The sequence below is a fragment of the Castor canadensis genome, chromosome 11 (genome assembly GCF_047511655.1).
Source record: "Castor canadensis chromosome 11, mCasCan1.hap1v2, whole genome shotgun sequence".
In the NCBI taxonomy this organism is placed as follows: Eukaryota; Metazoa; Chordata; class Mammalia; order Rodentia; family Castoridae; genus Castor; species Castor canadensis.
The window spans coordinates 110,463,957-110,488,066 of record NC_133396.1 but is presented as its reverse complement, the minus strand read 5'-3'; the positions used below and the strand labels follow the sequence as shown (position 1 = coordinate 110,488,066).

Here is a 24,110-nt window from a genome sequence, read left to right as displayed (position 1 = left end):
GGTTAATGGTGACATTTCCATAGATGCTTATAATGCATTTTGGTTAGGAGCGCACTTATTCTTGACACGAGGAAAACTTGCAGGCTGTCCAATTTCTGTTTCAGGCGGCAATGACTTTGAACTAATCTAGTTCCTGGACTTAGCCGGGAATACCGAAAACCGGCAACCAATAGCGGAAGCTTTAGGATTCCGCCACGCATGCCCTTCGCCGCCAGAGAAAGTGGTAAGTGCGGCTGCGCTTATTTCCCTGGTCACGTGTCGGGGGACCGCAGCGTGGCGCGGCCGTGGCGGTAGCGACGGCAGGCCGTAGGGCGGTCAGAAGGTTTCCGGTTCCGGTGTAACGTTCGGGCTCCGTCTCAGGGGCTGAAGTTTGTGGGGTGAGTAGTGTTTCCCGGCCCAGAGAGGATATCCTTCGGTCGGAGCGACTGGAGCTAGGGCTCAGTCTTGGGGGAGGCCCCAGGCAGGAGAGTTCAGCGGGAAGGAGGCTGAGAGCAGTACACGGGTCTGTGGGAGAAGGCGCTGGAATGAGATGGTTAGAGGAAAAGGGCGGGGGCGGGAAGGGGACCGGGTGGGGAGACCAGTTCTGAGGTGAGGAGTTTGGGGAGAACAGGGTGGGGCATCGGGCCAGGTGGAAAGACAGAGAGAGTAAAAAATAGAAGGATGAGAGTCTCGGGGAAACGGGTGGTAGCTAAGAAGAGTAAGGAATTTCTTCAGAAGAGTCGGTTCTGCTACCTGCTCATTCAGAGGAGAGTATTGTGCCTTCCTCTCATTCCTCACCCCAACTCCCCACCACTGCTACCACCTCCGGGCAGTTACCGTTGAACATTTGTTCGTGGCAAAACTAGTTAATGTTTCAAACTTTTTTTCGTCCATTGATCGGTTTGCACATCATTGTGCAGAGGATTGAGTCGAACTTGAATATATTTGTTAGCGCTGTGCTTGGGCTACTTCATTTATTGCTTTGAGTTTTCAAATTGCTTACACTTTCTAGCCTATGATTCAGTTCTACTGGAGTGTAAGTCCCATTAAGATGAGGATTCTTGCTGAAGGAATGGCTCAAGTGGTAGAGCCCTGCCTAGCAAGAGTGAGGCCCTGAGTTCAAGCCCCAATACCGCCAAAAAAAAAAAAGATGTAAGATGAGGATTCTTTTCGGTGCTACTGTATGAATCCTCAGCACCCAGTAAGTAGCTTGCTTGACACTTAGTGGTTATTAAATATTTATTGAATGAAGTACAGTGTAAATATGGCAGATGTCCTCGTTCTTCTATGATGAGTAAACTGAGGCTCTGAGGAATTAACTTGCCTAAGGGCTTGTAAATGTGGGTCTCCTTGTCCTGTTCATTGAGCTCTTCACTCTTTGGTGCCTGGATGTGCCTCTGTACCCTTTGTGTGCTGTTTTTTAACAGTGCAAATGGAATGTATAGAAATTGATAGGCTGTACTACTATCTCATGGGATAATAGAATCATTCATATAACTTGTCACTGAGGCACAAAATCTTTCAATCATAGTTTCATGACTTTAATCTGCCAGCTTCATTTAGATGCACCAAAATTAAACCCACTGTTTGGCAGCACATCTTACAGAAGGTAAACCTGGCAAGAATGTAGAAGTTAAATCAGGCTGTGTCTTTTTAAAAGATATCTTGAATGATTGAATCTCAGATCATACTATGGTGAGTGGCAGTGCTAAGAAAAGATTAGCTGAGAAATTGAGGTCAGTATAATTTACTGTCATATAACCATTTTGGAGAAATAATATTTTCTTTGTGCCCATGAGGATGTTTGAGATTTAGGGAGGAGTTCAAATGTAAACATGAGTAGTGTTGAAATTTTATACCAACTTGCATTCAGTAATAAAGATTTGTCTATCATCCTTTTTGATACTGAGCTAAAAATTAGAAGAAGAGAGGTGAAATGGGAGAAAGAATTCAAAATGTGGGTATTATTCTCTGAGCTTTGGATTCCTCTCATCAAGTCAGCTGACAGAACCTATGAATTACCTGTGCACTGCCATGAATGTAACTATACAGATATGTGATAGAACTTTTTTTTTTTTTTTGGTGGTACTGGAGCTTTAACTCAGGGTCTACACCTTGAGCCACTCTACCAGTCCTTTTTTTGTGAAAGGTTTGTTCGAGATAGGGTCTCATGGAACTGTTTGCCTGGGCTGGCTTCAAACTGTGATGCTCTGATCTCTGCCTCCTGAGTAGTTAGGATTACAGGCATGAGCCACTGGCACCTGCAGTGATAGAACATTTTTAAGGGTTGTAAGAGTTAATACACGATGACTAGCCTGGATAAACCCTCCCTTATTTGCATCCCTCAGAAGACAGGAAATTCACAGATCAGGGCTGAATTAGGGAATGCCTGCCTGGAAGTAGAAGTAGTAGAAAAGCTGATCTCTGGATAGACCTTGTTAGAGAGTGTGGGTTCTGTGTGTGTTGAGTACTGAGGATGTAACCCAAGGCCTTGCACATGCTAGGCAAATGCTCTGCCATTGAGCTACATCTCCAGTCCTTTAGCTTTGTTTACCAGTCTTATATGACAGGATCAGAAAAGAAGATAGAACTCATTTTTCAGACTGTGTTATTCCCAGAGTTTGTTTATTCCTCAGATGTCATTGATCCACTGGTACTTACTGAGTTTTTATTAAAAATAAAATGGGCTGGGCGCTGGTGGCTCATGCCTGTAATACTAGGTAAACAGGAGGCAGAGATCAGGAGGATCATGATTTGAATCCTGTCCAGGCAAATAGTTCAAGAGACCCTATCTTATGTTCCTTAGGGAAAGTATTTGCATTCAAATGAAGTGGAGGAACTTACCTGGGAGTTGAGAATAGGGATGGGAAAGGTATGCCTGATATAATCACCATTGTCCTGCATCCGTTTAGTTTCTTCCTATTTTCTAACCTAACTCTTTTCCTGGTTTCTTTTTAGGTGTAATATTGAGTCCCACTTGAGCTATTGTTTGCCTTTTCCTGAAAAATGGCACTGTCTAAGAGGGAGCTGGATGAACTTAAACCATGGATAGAGAAGACAGTGAAAAGAGTGCTGGGTTTCTCAGAGCCCACGGTAGTTACTGCAGCATTGAACTGTGTGGGCAAGGGCATGGACAAAAAGAAGGCAGCTGGTATGTACCTTTCTGACTTAACGTATAGGATAACCCCAAACATTGCTTTGAACTTGCCTATATTCTCCCTACTAGGAGCATCTAAAGAAAGGTCAGGCCAGCCAGGTGCTGGTGGCTCATGCTTGTAATCCTAGCTACTAGGGAGGCAGAGATCAGGAGGATCATGGTTTGAAGCCAGCCCAAGCAAATCATTGGATATAATAATAATACAAAACAGGGCTGGTAGAGTGCCTGCCTAGCAAGTGTGAGGCCCTTAGTTCAAACCCCAGTACCACCAAAAATCAGGCCAAACTTTATTTTCTCTCAGATCAACAGATTAATTTTTCTCCTATTGCTTATTTTTTGTATAACTGTATTTTTACCTCATGCAGCAAGGTCAGTCAGTGTAACATTTTGTGGGAATTCTATAAAGAACTAAAAAAAAATTTTTCCCCTTTTCCTGTTCATAAAATTGTAGTGCTGATGTTTGTCATATCCTGGTATTGTACTATTTACTCTTACCTTTTCAATCCTATCACCTCTTTTCCTGTCAGACCATCTGAAACCTTTTCTTGATGATTCTACACTCCGATTTGTGGACAAACTGTTTGAGGCTGTGGAGGAAGGCCGAAGCTCTAGGCATTCCAAGTCTAGCAGCGACAGGAGCAGAAAACGAGAACTAAAGGTATGTTACAATTCACTAATGAGCTCAGGAGTGTTTTTAATGATAACAAAGTTGCTGACCTTACCTGGCTTGCACTTTGATATTTATTAGTAGAATACCTAATGTTTAAAAGAGGTCCTTAGATATTAAAGTAGAGGAGGTAAATTTGTATTATCAACATCTTACAATGATAAACTACCTAAGTTTATTGAAAATATTCCAAAAACAATACTTGAAAGCTTTGTCTTTTTTCACACACAGGAGTTTTTATTTCATGTTTCCCCAAGTCTCTTTTTATCCCCCTTTACTACTATCTATAAATCGATTGATCTAGGATTTTTATACCTTTGATTTGCTTGAAGTCTAGTGAGTTGCTTCAGAATGTGACTCCACTGCTGCCTGACTGTAGACCTCATTGTTGCTCTTTACAGATGTTTCTCTGCATTGTACTTATAGATAGAGTATTATCTAAAGATACCTAAAAATACCTTATATTCTTAAGAGCCTACCATTTGCTACATAGCATATTGCAGGTCATCCAACCCCATGAGTGGGGTACCCAAAGGGAACAGCATTAGTCCTTTCCTCCTACTTTTCATTCTGTAATTGCTGATTGGTCTGGCTTTTTAAAATATTAGCAGGGTTAAGTAGCTGATCTCTCTTAATTCCCTGAAGTAGCCAATTTCTCTATCTCATTTCCCTCTTGTTTCTTTTTAAAAAATGTTTCTGTGACTCCTATCAAACTTCCCAAAGTGCTTTTGGTAACTTGACTAACTCTTAGCTTTTCCTGAGACAGAGAGAGTAGATAAGCAATGTCAACTTGGTCCCCTGGCCTGGCTATGTAACCAAGAAAAATAGAAATTCATGTGCCTTTTGTTTTTAAAGAGTATTGTAGGTGATCAAAGAAATGAGAGACAGTACTTACCTTAAAAGAGTTTGCAATTTACAAAAGAGGGAGTGCAATAAAATGCAGTCATGAATTACAAAGTCTGAGTAGCAGTGTCATGTAAATTTTAGGATAGATTATAGAATTTCAGACATACTGAATTTTGTTATATTTAAGGGAGAATGACTAGTCACAGTATATAAGAATCTGCACAGTGAAGATTATTTTATAATAAGGCATGCCACTGTGTAAGTGCTGAGGCCAAACTACGAATGAAATTATTCCATTGGGCGGGATTAATAAAAATGGTTTCTTGAAGGAGTCTAGATAATCTAGTTATGGGATATGGGTCCCGTTTTTGGTCCATTCAAGTCCCCACTCCACACAATATATTATGGGAGAGTCCTTTTTCTTGAACTGTAGGAGTTCCAGGAAGCGCTCACCCCTGGCTGAGGATATGTCCTTGCAAAACACGAGCCCTCCTAGTGAAGAGGGGATGTCACCCAAAGCCTACCACCGGTGTGTACATTTGCTTTTTCCCATTGCCCCTTCCAGTTGGCCACTCTTGGTCCTATTAAATTCATCTTGCAAATTAGTCAACATATTTGAGTTCCCATTGTTTGATGAGGACAAAATGTTATTGGGGAATACTGAAAAAGAAAGAGAAAGCCCTTGTCCTGAAAGAGCTTAGATACTAGTTGGGAGACAGTGTTACCACTGAAAGACCTAACACTTGCAAACAGAGTATCAACAATGTAATTTAACCTAATATAAACCAAGCTCTTAAGTGCTAAGAGGATGTGAAACGAAACTTTGATCAGAGTTCAGAGTGGGATGAGATTATAATGAGGAAAGTGTCCTGGAGGAGGTGAGTTTTAGGCAGGATCTGGAACAGGGGTTGTGGAAAAGTTGAGGGAGAGCATTTCAAATGTGGGCAGTAGCATTTGCAAAGACCTTGAATGGGAACATTTATAAGAACATAGGGATGAAATTTGTGTGGCTGGAATAGAATGATATTGAGTGAAATGGTCCACTTGGTGGAAAGTCTAGAAAACTCTGCTTCTTGCAAGTAGTTATTTGCAAGATTGCATCATATTCCCCTGGGAAAAGCTATAAAATGCTGGTAGGGGTTAGGATGATTATTCCCTTTCCCCATGGGGAGGGATACATCTCTTCTTTCATCTTGGGTTCCTATAGGAGGTGTTTGGTGATGACTCTGAGATCTCCAAGGAATCATCAGGAGTAAAGAAGCGACGAATACCTCGTTTTGAAGAGGTAGAAGAGGAGCCAGAGGTGATCCCTGGGCCTCCATCAGAAAGCCCTGGCATGCTGACTAAGCTCCAGGTTAGTTAAAAGTTAAAAAGGAAGCAAAGTGATTTTGTGAGTCAATGCAAAGGGTGCATGAAAACATATTACTGTTGTTTGATTTGAATTAGTGTTTAGCATTTGGGGAGGTTTTATTTCCTCCTTTATGTTTTAGCATTCACTGGTTTAACCAGGAGTATTCCAGTTAAGGATTATTGAAATTGGCATTTATTGAGCAACTACTGTGTGTGTCAAGCAAAGTGCATTTTATATATATTGTTTGCCCAGTTTTTTACCTTATTAGGTCTTTGGGAAAATTTAATGAAATGATCAGAACTCAGCTTGATTTCAGAGGATAAGAATTTCAAGGATGCAGAAAAAATGAGATATAGTTCAATGGTCAAACACTTGCCTTAGCATGCCCTGGGTTGGAACCCCAGTACTACCAAAAAAAAAAAAAAAAAAATTTCAAGTTGACTTTGCATCTTGTTTAACAAGTATCTGTATTTTTAATGGGCCCTATTAAGCAATTTTGATACCACATAAGCAATAAATAATTTTTATAACACTTAAAAGAATAGAATATATGTATATGTGTATAACAGTACATATTATAGAATACATATACTTGTGGGAGAATCAAAAATACATACACATTCTGGAAGAAAAGAAACTGATAATGGCTTTTTTTATGAAGAATGGGGATAGAAGAATTTAATGCCCTTTTGTAATTTTTTGAATGTTGAACTGTGTAAATATATCACCTACTCAAAAAACATTAAACAACAAATTTTTAAAAAATAGTGTGAAACTCCTGGAGAATACATCTTTTGTGGAAAATGTAAGAGGAATTATTTGAGGATACCCTCAAATCTGATCATTCAGAACTTTGTTAGGACAGAACAAGAGGTTTATGAACACTGAAGGAGCAGGTCTTTGCACCATTGTCTATGGCTCCCCAAATAAGGAATTTAGGGACTAATAGCATGATTTTTTAAAATTTATATATAATTTGTATGGGTTTTGTTAAGAGGTTTGTATGCATTTTTACAATTTTCCCATTAGCCTTATAAGTACTGTTTTCCCCCCATTATATATATGGAAGTTTTAAATATTAAGTACCTTGTCCAGAGTAATACAGGCAATAAGTGGCACAATTAAGATTCATACTCACGTTTGTTTGAGTCTTAATCACTGAGATATGTAACTATCTACAAGATATGTAACATTCCAATCCTGCTTTGGGAAGAAGAGTTGCAGATTCTAGTGCTCAACAGTGAAGGCTTATCTTTTCTAAATTTTCTAGTCTGTGGTCTGCAGCAAATGATGAGGACATTCAGAAACTTTCTAGGTCTCTAGACCTGAATAGGAGAAATTAACACTTTCAATTTTTCTTCCTGGAGAGCAGATCAAACAGATGATGGAGGCAGCAACACGACAAATTGAGGAGAGAAAAAAACAGCTGAGCTTCATTAGCCCTCCTGCACCTCAGGTATCATAACACTAAAGAATAACACTAAAGAATGATCCTTATAGCTGGCGCTGGTGGATCACATCTATAATTCTAACTACTTGGGAGGCTGAGATTGGGAGGCTCTCAGTTCAAGGCCAGCCCAAGCAAATAGTTCACGAGACCCCATCTCCAAAACAACCAGACCAAAATAGACTGGAGGTGTGGCTCAAGGGGTAGAACACCTGCTTTGTAAGTGTAAAGCCCTAAGTTTAAACTCCAGTTCCACCAAAAGAAAAAACAAAGAATGATCTTTAGCACAGAATTTCTTGCCATCCAATCATCTGCCGTTATCTGTTATGTGTCTGTCTGTCTGTCTGTGTCAATCTCTTTGATTTCTTTTTTATCTGTCTCATAGCCAAAGACTACTTCTTCCTCCCAGCCAGAGAGACTTCCAATTGGCAACACTATTCAACCTTCCCAGGCTGCCACTTTCATGAATGATGCCATTGAGAAAGCAAGGAAAGCAGCTGAACTACAAGCCCGAATTCAAGCGCAGCTAGCACTGAAGCCAGGGCTCATCGGCAATGCCAACATGGTGGGCCTGGCTAATCTCCATGCCATGGGCATTGCTCCACCGTGAGTATCTCATGGGATCCCTTGTTATTTTTGAAGCTTGAGAAGTTGTAAATACCTTGAACGTTACTGATTCTCTTTTTCCAATGAGCCTAAAACAATATCTTATAGTTTCATATTTTTTTTACATATGTTCTATAAATACCAATTGAATTTTTTTTTGGCTCCTTTGTCATAGGACTTACTACCATCTTTTTGTAATTGGTAGAACTGAGATAAAGATTATTCATCTAATACTGGATTTTGGAATTGAACCAGTTCTCTGGGTTTCTAACTCAGAGCTTTAGCCGTTAAACTACATTGAAACCAGATCGAAGAGTTTTTCTATAACTCGGCAAAGTTGTTAGACTTTAGAGCGCCTGCCTTGGGTTCAATGCCCAGGGCATGTATACACGGAATTCAGAAGTAAAGACAGTTAACAAAGTCTTCTCAATTTTTTTTTTTTTCCTTCTTTTGAGGTACTGGAGTTTGAACACAGGGCCCTGCAATTGTTAGGCAAGTGCTATACCCCTTGTGAGTTTTGTTTGGTGGTGCTGGGGTCAAATCCAGGGTCTTAGACATGCTAGCAAGTGTTCTACCACTGAGGTTATCTCCAACCCCAGTTTGATGTTTGAACACTTAATCTTATCTAAAAGGCCAAGAAAGGAGGAGTTTGATGTTTTTATTCAAGATAATATTCACAGATGTGGTTATGTTCCCTAGAATTACTATCTTTGTCAATTTATTTTCTGTTTCCATTAATGTTGCACATGAGATTTATTTCTTTGTGGGCTATTTTTCAGGAAGGTAGAGTTAAAAGATCAAACTAAACCTACACCACTGATCCTAGATGAGCAAGGTCGGACTGTAGATGCAACAGGCAAAGAGATTGAGCTGACACACCGCATGCCTACTCTGAAGGCCAATATTCGTGCTGTGAAGAGGGAACAGTTCAAGCAACAGCTAAAAGAAAAGCCATCAGAAGACATGGAGTCCAATACCTTTTTTGACCCACGAGTATCAATTGCCCCTTCCCAGCGCCAGAGACGCACTTTTAAGTTTCATGACAAGGGCAAATTTGAGAAAATTGCTCAACGATTACGAACAAAGGTATCTAGCTTAGAGTGTAAGTCAGAATTTGGAAGTTAGGAAGCTGATAGAAAAATACTGTCAACTCAGAATTCTGTTTTGGGCAATTAGATTAACAGGTAATTTAAAGCAATGAGTAATTTTTTAAGTGCTTATTTATTCCTGGAATACTTGATTTTTAGCTGACATCTCTTTCTAATTACTTTCTACTTAGATGGTAATAAATCAAGTTTGAGATATTTCACATATAAACTGACAGTACAGGAAAACAAAAAATCCTTTCTGTGACTGAACAAAGCTAACCTGGTATGAAAATTTACTGCAACAATCCACACGCCTGGAGAGTTGAATTGACTATATTCATTTAGTGTTCCAATTGAATTTTTGTCCTTTCAGAGTGAAGTTTTCATAGAATTACATGTCTGCATACCTGCTGCAGGCACATACTATGGTGTAAAAGGGGGGTTGGAGTATGATATGTGTAGATGAACCCACAAAAGGGATAAAATCAAAGCTGAATGGCTCTAAGCTTTCTAAACTTTGAGAAATTATGAACTCATTGCATTAGGTGTAAAGATTTCAACAAGAAGTGTTTTAAAATTTGGCGTTCTTCTACTCTTTGGCTCCAGTTTATCTTCTTATCTTCATTTATCTAATCTTTAGGCTCAACTGGAGAAGTTGCAGGCAGAGATTTCACAGGCTGCTCGAAAAACAGGCATCCATACTTCAACTCGGCTCGCCCTCATTGCTCCTAAGAAGGAACTAAAGGAAGGAGATATCCCTGAAATTGAGTGGTGGGACTCTTACATAATCCCCAATGGCTTCGACCTGTGAGTTTGTTAATACCTTTTAATAAGGCTGTATTTTTATGGGAGAGAGTGTGTTTTTGAGGCACTGGGGTTTGTACTCAGCCTCAAGCTTGCTAGGCAGGTACTCTTACTGCCTGAGCCACTCTACCAGCCCTTTTTTGTAATGGGTTTTTTCAAGGTAGAGTCTTGTGAACTATTTGCCTGGGCTGGCTTCGCAATCCTCCTGATCTTTGCCTCCTGAGTAGCTAAGATTACCAGCATGAGCCACTGACTCCTGGCCAGGACTGTGGTATGAACCCAGGGCTTTGCACTTGCCAAGTAGGGACTCTGTCACTTGAGCCACACCTCCAGTTCCTTTTGCTGTGGTTATGTTGAAGATGGAGTCTCACAAACTATTTGATTTGCCTGGACTGTCCTTGAACTGAAATCCTCTTGATATCACCCTACCAAGTAGCTAGGATTACAGGAGTAAGCCACCAGTGCCTGGCTAGAGATTTTTAGTGTTTTTTTTTTTTTTTTTTTGGTGGTACTAGGATTTGAACTCATGTTAGGCATGCACTTTATCACTTGAGCCCCTGCACCAGCCCAGTATTTTAATTACATTTTTTTTCTTTTGCTACCTATTTTAGGCAGTTACATTTCTTAAAAATCCAGTTGTACACTGAGGAGGTAGCTGAGCAGTAGAGTTCAGTCCCCAGCACCACAAAAAAGAAAAGAAAAGATCCAGTTGTAGAATAGAGCAAGGATTCTTAGTGATATGTGAGATAATAGTAAAGAAAGCTTTATTAATACAGTTGGAGAACCTTATATATGCTCTGTCATTCTGATACATGACTTTAGGAAGCGGCTTCTTAACCATGTTTCTTTGTCAACCACTTTCCCAGGGACTTTTTAGTAACAAGAGAATGTGGAACTTGGACTGGGCTGTAGCTTAGTGGCAGAGCACTTGCCTTACATGCACAAGGTCCTGGGTTCAATCCCCAGCACCACAAGAAAAAAACAAAAAGAAAGGAAGTCACTTGCCAAAGGTCAAGTGATTTGTGAGAATGTGGAACCTATCAGGGGTCCTAGAGTAGAAAAAAAGATTGAGGATGATTGGTGTACAGAGTGCATCCAACCTTAGTAGGAACCAGTTTTCTCATCCTGAAAATTATGTGCAGTATAATTACATACTATGGTTAAAAGCACCATGACAAGCCAGGCGCTGGTGTCTCACACCTGTGGTCCTTGCTACTTGGGAGGCTGAGATTGGGAGGATTGTGGTTCAAGGCCAGCCCAAGCAAATACTTCATGAGACCCCCCGCCCATCTCCAAAATAACCAGAGCAAAATGGACTAGAAGTGTGGCTTAAATGGTAGAGCCTCTGCTTTGCAAGCGTGAAGCCCTGAGTTCAAACCCCAGTGCCACAAAAAAAAAAGAGAATGGATTTTCATTTTGTCTCTGAGACTCCTGTCTTAGCATCATCTCTACACACATACGTTGTTTTCTCTTCTTCCTCCGATTTTAGTACAGAGGAAAATCCCAAGAGAGAAGATTATTTTGGAATCACAAATCTTGTTGAACATCCAGCCCAGCTCAATCCTCCAGGTACTGTATAGATTACTCAACCAAGGCTGTAGAGCAGCATTAGCCAATAGAACTTTATGCAGTGATGGACATGCTCTCTGTCTGTGCTTTTTAATGCTGTAGCAACTATCCACATGTGATTGAGCACTTGGAAATTAAATTGCACTAGTGTGGCTGAGGCCCTGAGGTTTTCATTTTATTCAGTTTTAACGAATTTAAATGGTACCAGTGACTAGTAGCTATTATTGCACATGCAGCATTGAGGACTCAATTAGAACATTGAGGTTTCATTTGTAGATGGCCTCACTAATATTACAAGTTGGGCTTTGCCATAGTGGTGACTCTGACTCGGTCTTATACACTACCACTGAACTCTTGCCCATCTGCAAGCTTTGTCTCCAGTCTTATTTTTTTTCTTTTTGTAACAAAAGTCTATTGGCTCAGAAGAGCTAGGTTTAAGCTGGGCATGGTGGTACACTCCTGTAATCCCAGAATGTAGGAAGTTTTAAGGCAAGAGGATGGCAAGTTGGAGGCCAGGCTGGGCTATATAGCGAAACTCTGTCTCTAAAACAAACAAAAAAGTGCTCATTTCAGCAGCATACAGACTTTTAAAAAAAGGAGGGGAAAGAAGTAGGTTTTAGTTGTGGCTATGTTTTTAACTAGCTGAATGCCTTGGGTTAGTCTCTCAGAGTACTGGAAATTTCCTCCTATGTATACCAACTGATACGCCTTTCTTAAGAGTATGTAGAGCATGAAGGATTTTTAACACTTTGTCCAGATTTGGAATGAGCCAAGGAGATAATATACTAATTGGCAAATTCACTTGGCAGTAGCCACAGTAAGTTCAGAAGAAATACATTGAGACTCTGAAATGCAGGTTCAACATCTTTTATCTGAAATGCTTGGAACCAGAGTGTTTCAGATTTTGAAGTATTTGCATAGACCTTATCACTTGAGCATTTCTAACCTAAAAATTTGAAATGAACCAATGACACCCAGAACGTTTTCTATATTTATTCATTGCATTTGATGAAAGAGTTCACCTAATTAAGGAAAAAGCTTAGAACACTACTTAGGAAAGTTAAGAATACTTTCTAAAAACAATGATAGTACCCCTGTCACTACTTTAAAAATAGCAGTAATAAAGTTAATCGTCCTTTCAGTGGACTGATACTTGCCTATAAGTATTCTTATTCTTATTGCTTTGGTACACACATTTCTCTGCCTGACAGTTGACAATGACACACCAGTCACTCTGGGGGTATATCTTACCAAGAAGGAACAGAAGAAACTTCGGAGGCAAACAAGGAGGGAAGCACAAAAGGAACTACAGGAGAAAGTCAGGCTAGGCCTGATGCCTCCTCCAGAACCCAAAGGTATGTGTCTTAGTTGGCCCTGCTATTATGAAGGGTGGCACGTTTATATTTTTAATTCTAAAGGAATTTTATCATCTGTCTTAGTGTTTTCTGTTTTTTAGAATTACTAGCAGGTTCTTTTTTCCCTGTATTGTCTTTTCTTATTAATATAGGTCAAAGCATTCATTGTAGAAGTCACTAAAGGCTTATTGTTAACCATTAGTTAATCATAGTGCTGTGGTTTTCCTGGAAGGATAATAATAGTCTTGAAATTCATGAAAATAATTGGAGTATTTACAAAATTATTATTAAGTCTTACTATTTTAAATTTAGAAATGAAAATACAGAGCCAGCTTGGGATGTTGGGGCTGGAGGATCACAAGTTCAAGGCCAGCCTGGACTACATTGCAAGACCCTGTCTCAAAACACAAAAAATATAGCCGTGTGCTATATTTTGAAGTTCAAGGCCAGCCCAAGCAAATAGTTCACAAGACTGTAACTCCAAAATAACCAGAGCAAAATGGACCGGAAGTGTGGCTCAAGCAGTGAAGCACCTACTTTACAAGAGTGAATCCCTGAGTTCAAACCCCAGTTCCACACCCCTCCCAAAAAAAAAAATACACAGAGAGCTGGAGAGTAGCACACACTTGTAATCCCAACATTTAGGATGCTGTGGCAGGGAAATTGAAAATTTGAAATGTATTTGAGATATATAATGAAACCCTATCTCAAAAGAAAAAACAGTATTTTAAAAGCTCACATCTGTAGTTATCACTGTCATTCAATAATATTTTAAATGAGCACTATTACATATAGGATCTTCTTCTAGATACTGTGATACAAGTAAAAATACCAAAGAAATTAGGTTCCTTGTATTTCATAGTGTAAATGCATACCAAGTAGAGCTGTGAACTTCTATAAAAACTTGAGTTACCGAGGTTGGATGCAAGGTAGGAGTTATTGGAGGAAGTGAGTTTTTACCAAAGATTTAAAATAGACAATATAGCCAGGTGCTGGTGGCTCACACCTGTAATCCTGGCTACTCAGAAGCAGAGATCAGGAGGATCAAAGTTTGAAGTTAGCCTGGTCAAATAGTTCTTGAGAAGGTATCTCGAAAAAGCCCTTCACAAAAAAAAGGCTGGTGGAGTGGCTGAAGGTGTAAGCTCTGAGTTCAATCCCCAGTACTGGGGGAAAAAAAAAATAGGCAGTATCAAATGATGGAGAAAGCAAGTTATCCCAACTAGAAGATTTTTTTGGAGGAAGGGTTGTGGGGCATGGTACAGTATTGGGCTTTGGACTTTGCCAGGAAGGCACTCTAACACTTGGCTGCTCTGCCAACCCATAAAGGCTATTAATGTGTGTGTGAGGGGAGGCGGAGGTGGGAACAGTGTTATTGGGATTTGGACTCAGGGCCTTGTGTTTGCTAGGCAGTTGCTCTACCATCAGCTCTCCAGCTAGAAAAGTAACTTAGGAGATTGATAGCTGTCCTTTTTCCACTGCAGTGAGAATTTCTAATTTGATGAGAGTATTAGGAACAGAAGCTGTACAAGACCCCACGAAGGTAGAAGCCCATGTCAGAGCTCAGATGGCAAAGAGACAGAAGTAAGTGCCATGGGATTGGGTGGAAATCCAGGGCAAGTGTGTTTTCCAAACTCTTCTGGGGGATCCATATTTGGAGGGAGGGGAGAGTCCTCTGTTGCTCTCTCTTTCCCTTAGCCCTGCTTCTGATCTTCAATGCCTTTCTCACTTGTGGATGTCCTTCCTGTCACGACAGAGCACACGAAGAGGCCAACGCTGCCCGAAAACTTACAGCAGAACAGAGAAAGGTCAAGAAAATTAAAAAACTTAAAGAAGACATTTCACAGGGGGTACACATATCTGTATATAGGTAGGTGTCCAAAATAGGCAATCTTTCCCCAAGAAATACTGAAATATTTTCCAAGTGCTTGAGACAGAATCATTGTGACCTAAAAGCATACCCAACATGAGTTCCTGCTCTCATGTAATGACCATAGTGTAAATCAAGAGGTAGTAAGTCTTTTATAATGGTGAGGGTTAAAAGGCTTATTTTTATGATTATCCTGTTCTTCCATCTCAAGTCTGTCTTGTTAACCAATGTTCTGAAGAGTAAACTAACAAATATACTTGCTCTAGCCAAGTTGTCTACTAAGGATTGTCCTTTGTGAAGTGTGAAATATTGTCCTATTTATTCAGAAAGGATTATAGTTTTTTCTTTCAGTACTCATATACCTATCCTACAGTAATCCTTTTTTCTTCACTCTAAAATGCATTTGTATCTGGAAGTATTTTTCTACCTTTGTGCTAATGTAATGTTTTTATTTTATTCTTTTTGCGGTACTGGGGCCTTCACTTTGTGCCACTCCACCAGCCCTATTTTTGTGAAGGGTTTTTTGAGATACGGTCTTGCTGAACTATTTCCTAGGCTGGCTTTGAACTTCGATCACCCTGATCTCTACCTCCTGAGTAGCTAGGATTATAGGTATGAGCCACCGATGCCTGGCTCTACTGACTAGTTCTTGATTTTGTTTTGTTTGGTGGGGCTGGGTTTGAACTCAGGGCTTCACACTTGCAAAGCAGGCACTCCAAGCAGTAGCTTGGAGCACACCTCCCATCCTACTGACTAGTTCTTTATTGTAAACTAGTGAGTGCTTATTAAGATTTTTAAAAGTCTAAAAATAGAGAAGGCTACTTACTGAAAAAGTTCCCTCCTATTCTCTGATCTCTTAGGACCACCCTCTGTACATAATTGCAATTAACAGGTTTTCATGTCTCTATCTAGAAAAATTTTATGCTTACATGGCATGTATATTGTAAGCATCTAGAGGGCACAGAATTTATAGATCCTTTCTAATTTGAGGATAATGAGCTCATAAATATTTTGGGGTGATAGTAAATATTTCATCTTCCTTCTTAGAGTAAATTTTGACTACCTGCTATTTGTTGTGTGTGCAGTGACACATTTTGAAGAAAGTGGAAATACATTTGCTCCAGGGGGCTTTGTTCTTAGAGAGGAAGCCATTTTGGATTCATTTGCTTATTTGCCGTTCCATTCAGGCAGCTACTAATGCTAAAATTGAAGACATAACTAAACTTTCCCTTCTCCAGAGTTCGAAATTTGAGCAACCCAGCCAAGAAGTTCAAGATTGAGGCCAATGCTGGGCAACTGTACCTGACAGGGGTGGTGGTACTGCACAAGGATGTCAACGTGGTAGTAGTGGAAGGGGGTGAGTCTGAAAAACTTTAGAGAGATTGTCCCCAGACTGCCCTAAGCCTAGAGTGATTAGTATTGAGGGGAAAAGAGAGAGAAACATATTTTAGAGCCATACCTGGATATAATACGTTAGGCCTCTGTTTCTGTGTCTGTTTGAGTAGAAGGCTACACAGTGGTTCCTGGGATTGCTACAGCTACATTAGTGTCTGAGCATTAGATGAGCTCAGAGGTTTTTTTTCTATTTCATCATCTTAACAGCTCTGGCAAAATTCTCTGTTTTCAGGCCCCAAGGCCCAGAAGAAATTTAAGCGTCTCATGCTGCATCGGATAAAGTGGGATGAACAGACATCTAACACGAAGGGAGATGGTGAATGGGGGTTAGAGGGTATTTGTGGTAGAGCCGTGGGAGGTGGGGATGGTTCATCTGTCCATTCATCTTACTCCCGTCCTGCAACATTCCTGATAATAGTAGAACTTTATAAAGTTGAGGAACTTTATTAACACCCATTCATATATGCACCTGCTAGACATTTACACAATATGCATTAAGTCATACGCATATTGGTTGTATGTATACATGCTTGTTAAAATTATTCTTCTGCCTGTCCTTAACAGCTTTTCTTCCAGTAGGTTTCCCTGTCTTCAATGTAGATGCTAGTTACATGAGTGTATTTAATTGTGAAAATTTAGCAAGCTATGTGCTCATATTTGCAGTGTCTTTATTGTACTATTCTCTGATAAGAAAAGGTTTATTTATTTATTTATTTTTTTGTCTTTTCTCTTTTGGTGCTGGGATCGCATGCTAGGCAAGCACTGTACCACCAAGCTACATCCCAGCCCGAAAAGGTTTATTTTTAAAGGATAGAAGTCATAAAACCAGATTTTTCAAATCAAAATAAGCTTTCTTCTTTGATTAGGAAAATACATTTTTTGTGCCGGGGTTATAGCTCATTGGTAGAGGACTTGCCTTCTATGCACAGGCCCGGGAGTTCAATCCCTAGCAGTGAAAAAAAAAAAAGATGAAAAGATATTTCTTTTCATTGTTTTGCCCAACTTTATTTTTTCGTTACTGTTTTTGTTTGTTTGTTTTGCAGTCTAGGGATTGAACCCAGGACCTTGCCCATGGTAGGCAGGTGCTCTTTTTGCTATACCCCCCCCCAGTCTCCACAACTTTATTACACATACACACACACACCCCCCTTCCATCAATATTCATCTTCCCATCTGTTCCACACATACTCCCCCCTCCCCACCTGCTGTACAGGGGATTGAACTCAGGGACTCATATTTGTAAACTCCCAGTTCTTTTGTTTTTCTTTTGTTTTTCAAATAGGGTCTCAGGCTGGCCTCAGATTCAAATCATCCTACATCCACCTCCCAAGTAGCTGGGATTACAGGCATGAACCACCACTCCAGGCCTACAGTATTCCCATCTTTGAATACCTGTATTAGCATTAACATCTACTGAGGACCTTTTTTGTTTGCTTGTTAAGATGGGGTCTTGCTATGTTGCCTATGCTGGTCTTGAAATCCTATGTTTTAAGCAATCACCTCTCCAGGAGCAAGGACTATAAACACAACACTGCATGCAGCTGAGAGCCTTACTTTTCTTAACGTAACTGTGGGTCCCCCCACCATACTTTCTGTCCTTGAAGTACTTCAAGTAGACTTTTTTTTTTTTTTTTTTTTTTTTTTTTTGCTATAATTGACATATATTTTCTTTTGCAAGTGTTTTTAAGACATTTTCATTTGGTATATTTGCCCTTCATTAAGCTAAAAGGTTCTTGAGAATTTTTTTAAGCACTATTGGGATTTGAATTTAGGGTTTATTAGGCAGACACTGTACCCACTTGAGCCATGCCCCCTGAGAATATTCTTGTGTTTTTTTTTTTTTTTTTCCCTCTTGGTGAGAATATTCTTACCATCTGGAGCCTGGCTTCACTTGTCTTAGAGAAGATTTTATTTTTGACTCTCTTTTATTCCCATATTCTCAGTATATGACACAGGGCTTTTTTTTTTTTTTTTTTTTTTGGGTGGGACCCAGGTTCGCACCTGCAAGGCAGGCACTCTCCCACTTGAGCCATGCCTCTAAGCCCTCGATCTGATTGTTTTGGCAATGGGGTCTTACATACTGTTTGCCTGGGCTTGCCTCAAACCTTAATCCTCTGGATCTCAGCCTCCCACATGGCTAGGATTATAGTCCTGAGTGACCCTTGCCTGACTGCAGCACAGCTCTTGACCCATAGTATATGCTTGACCTATAGTAAATGTTGGTTGAATTAATTAATGTCCCTTCCTACCTGGAGCTTCTAGTCTAATAGGGGAAAAATAAAGATTAACAGAAAAGAAAGTGTGTAGTTCCAACATTATTTAAGAGAATTTGGATAGATTTTAATACTTTTTGTTTAGAACCTACATCTGTAGTCCCTTGTTTTAAATCTAGAATAAGATTTAGCTATATTGTCTTTTTCAGATGATGAGGAATCTGATGAAGAAGCTGTGAAGAAAACCAACAAATGTGTGCTAGTCTGGGAGGTAGGTAATTCTTTGTAAAACAATGAAATAGAAATTTAGTAGCCAAGTGGAGCAAAATGGGAAAAAGACTAGACAGTGAATAATCTCTAGACTAATTCATGGTTTTTTTTTGGAATTCATTTATAAATGTTTGGCAGCAAATTCTTCCTAATTATATTTTAGTTAAGTTAATCAGTATATAGTATATGCCATCTTAGAAGGTGTATGGAAAATGCTGGTGACAGGAATACATATTCTCAACTGAAAATTATTTCAGTCACGGATATGAGAGAGGGGAGTAAAGCTGGGATTTTTTTTGAATGTAATGAAGCAACTATTAAAGACTAGAAAGTTATAAATGGACTGGGACATAGCTCAGTGGTAGACCCCTTAACATGGCTTAGGCCCTGGTTTGATCCTTAACACAGCAAAGAAAAAAAAATGAGAGGCTGGGCAGTGCCGCTTATTAGCTGTGCAATCTGAGCAAGACAATGTCAAATACTACTCACTCTAAAATGTGAGTAGTATTTGTTTTCTTTGTTGTCATTTTTTTTTTTTTTTTTGCAGTGCTGGGGTTTGAACTCTGGGCTTACACCTCGAGCCACTCCACCAGCCTTTTTTTTGTGATGGGTTTTTTTGAGATAGGGCCTGGAAAACTATTTGCCTGTGCTGGATTGGAACTGCATCTTCCTCATCTCTGCCCCCTAAGTAGCTAGGATTACAGGTGTGAGCCACCAGCACCTGGCTAGGTTTTTGTTTTGTTGAGAACCATATTAGATTATTATATAATAGTGCTAAATCTATAAATTGTGATTAAATCTGTTGTTGGTAAAATCTTTTTTGCATTTATCCAATTCTTTCATACTTGACATCTTAGTGAACCATCATTATGTTTTCATTTTGGTTAAGTACATATATATCTTCTGTTCTTTAAATGTGCTCATTTCTGTTAATTAGTTTTTTATTTTAAAAGTGGTACACTTTTTTGGTGGTGGGACATAGGTACAGGGGGTTGAACTCAGGACCTCACACTTGCAAGGCAGGCACTCTTATCACTTGAGCCACTCCACCAGTCCTTTTTTTATGTTGGGCATTTTCAAGATAGGGTCTCAAGAACCACTTGCCAGGGCTGTCCTTGATCCATGAGCCGCCTGATATCTGCCTCCCGAGTAGCTAGGATTACAGGTATGAACCACCTTCACCTGCCTGCTTTAGTCATTTTTGAGGATCAACCTGGACCATGATCCTCCTCTTTGTGCTTCCCTGATAGCTTGGGATGACAGGTACATGCCATTGTGCAGCCATTGGTTGAGATGAGGTGATATCTCTAGATCTTTTTGCTCAGGCTGGCCTCCCAACTGCAAGCTTCTTTTCTTTTCTTTTCTTTTTTTTTTTTTTTTTTTGTGGTACTGGGGCTTGAACTCCGGGCCTTCACCTCTAGCCACTCCACCAACCCTGTTTTTGTGAAGTGTTTTTTTTTTGTTTTGTTTTGTTTTTTTTTGAGATAGGGTCTTGTGAACTGTTTGCCTGAACTGGCTTTGAACCGCAGTCCTTCTGATCTCTGCCTCCTGAGGAGCTAGGATTATCGGTGTGAGCCACTGGTGCCTGGCAACTGCAATATTTTTGATTCCTGCATCCTGAGGAGCAAGGATTATAGGCTTGAACTACTTGCCACCTCTAAAAGTGCAGTTTTTTGTTTGTTTGTTTGTTTTATTGGTACTGGGGTTTTAACTCAGGGCTTCAGGCTTGCTAGCCAGTCTCTACCACTTGACCCATGTCATCAGCCCATAAGTGCAGTTTTATACAACTTTTTACTTTTTCTTTGTTTTTGGTGGGACTGGAATTTGAACATAGGACTTTTTACTTGCAAAGTGCTTAAGCCATACCTCTAGTCCATTTTGCTCAGGTTATTTCGGAGATGGGGTCTGGCAAACTGTTTGTCTGAACTAGCCTTGGACCTCCCACTCTCAGCCTCCAAAAAGCTAGGATTACAGGCATGAGCCACTGACACCCATCCTTTTTTTTTTCTTTTTTTGGCGATGCTGAGGCTTGAACTCAGTGCCTTCACCTTGTGCCTCTTGACCAGCCCTTTTTTGTGATGGGTATTTTTGAGGTAGGATCTCACAGACTATTTGCCTGGGCTGGCTTCGAACCATGATCCTCCTGATATCTGCCTCGTGAGTAGCTAAGATTACAGGCATGAGACACTGCCACCCAGCACATTCACTACTTTTGTAAAATACTTCTGTACAACTTTCTGGCCAGGTGTGGTGGCCCAAGCCTATAAACCTAGGATGTGGAGATCAGGAGGATCACAAATCATTCTGAGCAAATAGTTAGCCATACCACAATCTCAACCAGTGGCTGGGAACAGTGGTGCACACCTGTCATCCCAAGCTAGTGGGGAAGCACCAATAGGAGGACTGTATCCAGGCCAGCGCAGACATCAAGCAAGACCCTATCTCAAAAATTACTAAAGTAAAAATGGCTGCTTGTAGTGGTGCAATTGGTAGAGCACCTGGCTAGCACGTGCAAGGCCCTGAGTTCAACCCCCAGTACTGCCAAAAAAAATAAGTGAATAACTACACTTACTGAGAAATTCCACTTCCCATTCTCTGGTCCATTAAGGTCATTCTTTATTGGAAATTACTATTAAGAAATTTGTCATGTTTCCACATGTCTTATCCCATACTCCTCAATTTATGCATGCAAATTAAGTAGTAATAACCATCATACCTGTTTCTCTGCTTCAGAAATCCCCACTTGCATATTTATTATCTCAGCCCTCACATCTCTTTCATACTGTGTTCTGTTTGTCTCTGAGAGCCCTGAAGAATTGTCTCAGGTTCACAAACAAAACATGTTCTCCTTATTGGAGTCTCCTCCCTGGTAGACATTTTTTTCTTTTTTGGTGGGACTAGGGTTTGAACTCAGTGTTTTACTCTTGAAAGCAGGTGCTCTACCACTTGAGGCATACCTCCAACCCATTTGCTCTGGTTAGTTTGGAGATGGAGTCTCATGATCTATTTGTTTGTACTGGACTCAAACTGCAATCCTCCTGATCTCAGCCTCCCAAGTAGCCACCAGCACTGGGTCCTGATAGCCTATAAAGTGAGGTAGCACTTTATAATTGCCCTTACTGTTGGTACCATTGGTAAGAATGCTGTTTCACCCAGTACTCTATGTTTTCCTGTTACAGAAACTATACTGTATAGAAACTGTACTGTTTCTTCTCTCCTCATCCCAATTGTTCTTTGTTCCTGGGCCCTAAAGCCCTCTGCTTGTATAAAATGTTTTAGTAAGTAACATAAAAGAGTTCTTTCAGCCTCTGGCTCTTTTCTCCTTAAAAGGCCCAAATTTAGTTCTTGAGGCCTGATGGAAGATATGTTCATCCTATCTGACCTTGCTTAGTCCTTTCTAACTTATTGTTCCGATAGGGTACTAACTAGAACACAGAATGTGTTATCTTTCAGTCAAAAAACTGAAACCCTGTTATGTGTAGTATATGCCTGTAACCCCAGTACTTGAAAAGAATGATACAGGAGGATCACAAGTTTGGATTTCAGCCTGGGCTACAATAGCAAGACCCTGTCTCAAAAAAATACAAGGACTGGGTGCAGGGCTTAAGTGGTAGAGTGCTTGCCTAGCACTGAGTTCAATCCCTAGTACCACCACAAATGAATAAATGAATGAATGTATAAATAAATAAATAAAAATTTTGCCTCTTTGCCAGGGTACAGCCAAAGATCGGAGTTTTGGAGAGATGAAGTTTAAACAGTGCCCTACAGAGAACATGGCTCGCGAGCATTTCAAAAAGCATGGGGCTGAACACTACTGGGACCTCGCACTGAGTGAATCTGTGTTGGAGTCCACTGACTGAGACTACTGCACGCCCTTGCCTCTCCCCCTTGCCTTTGTCTCTTCAGTCTTGTCCTTTATTCCATTTCCCAGCCTAACCCCATTTGTGTGTGTGATCCAAGAACTGTGCCAAGCAGACATTGGGATAAAGGAAGAATACCTTACTCCCTCAGTCAGCCTGGTGCTACCCTTCATTCCCCCATGTGCATATGATTAAAGAGTTATTTTTAAATTTGGTATGATATTTTTTCACACACTCAAAGGTATCAGAGTCTGCATCTTCAAGTGACCATTTTTTCTAGACTTCTAGCAGTTTTTGAAGTTTAATGGTATTGTCTGTCCTCATCCTAAAGCAAGAATGTCAAATACAATTTTCTTTATCAGGAGAGATGTTAAGTGGTTAGATGGGGGGACAAATTAAATATCCATCCTTAAAATGCAGTAGATAGAGTAATAAGGCAACAGATCATCTCAGGTCTTGGGTAAGTGTTCTTCCCTGTAAATCGATTCCTGAAATTGGTCAGTATATGGGAATGTGTGTTCTCGCTGAAGTAAACAACAGAGTCCAAGGAGGATGTTACGGGTCAGTTTGTAAAGTAGAATAGGATTCAGGAATTTGGGAGGCTCCTTGGTGGTCTAGTGATTAGGATTCAGTGTTTTCATCACCACCTGATAAGGAAAGCCTTTCTTCTGCCTAGTGTGGTGGTTCATTTGTATAATTGTAGCCATTCAGGAGGCAGAGGCAGGAGGATCAAAAGTTAAGGCCAGCACAGGCAGTTAGCCTGACCCTGCCTCAAAAACAAAATACAAAAAAAAAAAAAAAAAATTTTTTTTTTTTGGCTCGTATTAGCCAAGCATAGTGTGGTGGCATAACCCTGTAATGCTAGCCCTTAAGAGGTCGAAGTAGAAGGATCACAAGTTTGAAGCCAACATAGGCTATATTGTGAGACCATGTCTCAGGGAAAATAAAATAAAATTAGCCCATTTTGTCTGTGTTGCTAATATAAGATCTTTTTTTTTTTTTTTTCCTTTCTCAGTGCTGGGGATTGAACCCAGGGTCTCAGGCATGTTAGAGGTAGGCAGATGCCCTACTACTGAGGTACCCACCCCTAAGATTGCCGAAATTCTCTTCTAAAATATACTATGTAATTTCTTTTTTCCTATCTAAGTATCTAACAGAATATGATTGGTTTTACTTCAGCATTTAATGCTTGTGGTTTGATTTTGGGAGTATTTGAGACTTAAGCATCTACGTGAAGTCCAGGATTCTTACTATACTTGTCCTTTCATTTCATGTTGCCTATTGAGGATGTATTGGGAATGGGTCTAACAAAGCCAGTAGTGCTCCCAGTTTTCTGCTATGTTGAACTTCCTATGAAACGGTGGGAGAATAGATAATTGATAAGTTAAAATATTCTCTTGTTACAAGCCAGGTGCTGGTGGCTCAAGCTTGTAATTCTAGCTACTTGTGAAGCTGAGATCGGGAGGATTCGAGGCCATTCTGGGCAAATAGTCTGTGAGATCCCATCTCCAAAATAATCAGAGCAAAATGAACTGGAGGTGTAGTTCAGGTGGTAGAGTGCCTGCTTTGCAAGTGCAAAAGCCCTGAATTCAAACCAGTTCCACTAAAAATGCACATGTATTTTCTGTTATAAAAT

The 24,110-nt window shown here is 40.1% G+C and overlaps 1 protein-coding gene across 5 annotated transcripts; it reads left to right on the top strand.

The window, feature by feature from the left end:
- The first annotated feature begins 238 nt into the window (after nucleotides 1-238).
- Prpf3 (pre-mRNA processing factor 3) lies at nucleotides 239-22,684 on the top strand. Of its 5 annotated transcripts, none has more exons than XM_020155775.2 (16): nucleotides 239-377; nucleotides 2,938-3,130; nucleotides 3,664-3,794; nucleotides 5,857-6,003; nucleotides 7,373-7,456; nucleotides 7,833-8,053; nucleotides 8,833-9,139; nucleotides 9,782-9,948; nucleotides 11,435-11,514; nucleotides 12,726-12,869; nucleotides 14,351-14,450; nucleotides 14,623-14,736; nucleotides 15,975-16,093; nucleotides 16,364-16,447; nucleotides 18,554-18,615; nucleotides 22,328-22,684. In XM_020155775.2, the coding sequence occupies exons 2-16, from the start codon at nucleotides 2,986-2,988 to the stop codon at nucleotides 22,472-22,474; spliced, it is 2,052 nt and encodes a 683-aa protein (XP_020011364.1). In that variant the 5' UTR covers nucleotides 239-377; nucleotides 2,938-2,985; the 3' UTR covers nucleotides 22,475-22,684. The 5 variants fall into 5 exon arrangements, with proteins under 5 accessions (XP_020011364.1, XP_073904299.1, XP_073904298.1 ...); XM_074048197.1 differs by lacking the exon at nucleotides 239-377 and adding an exon at nucleotides 382-502; XM_020155776.2 differs by lacking the exon at nucleotides 239-377 and adding an exon at nucleotides 384-532.
- Nucleotides 22,685-24,110: the final 1,426 nt, after the last annotated feature.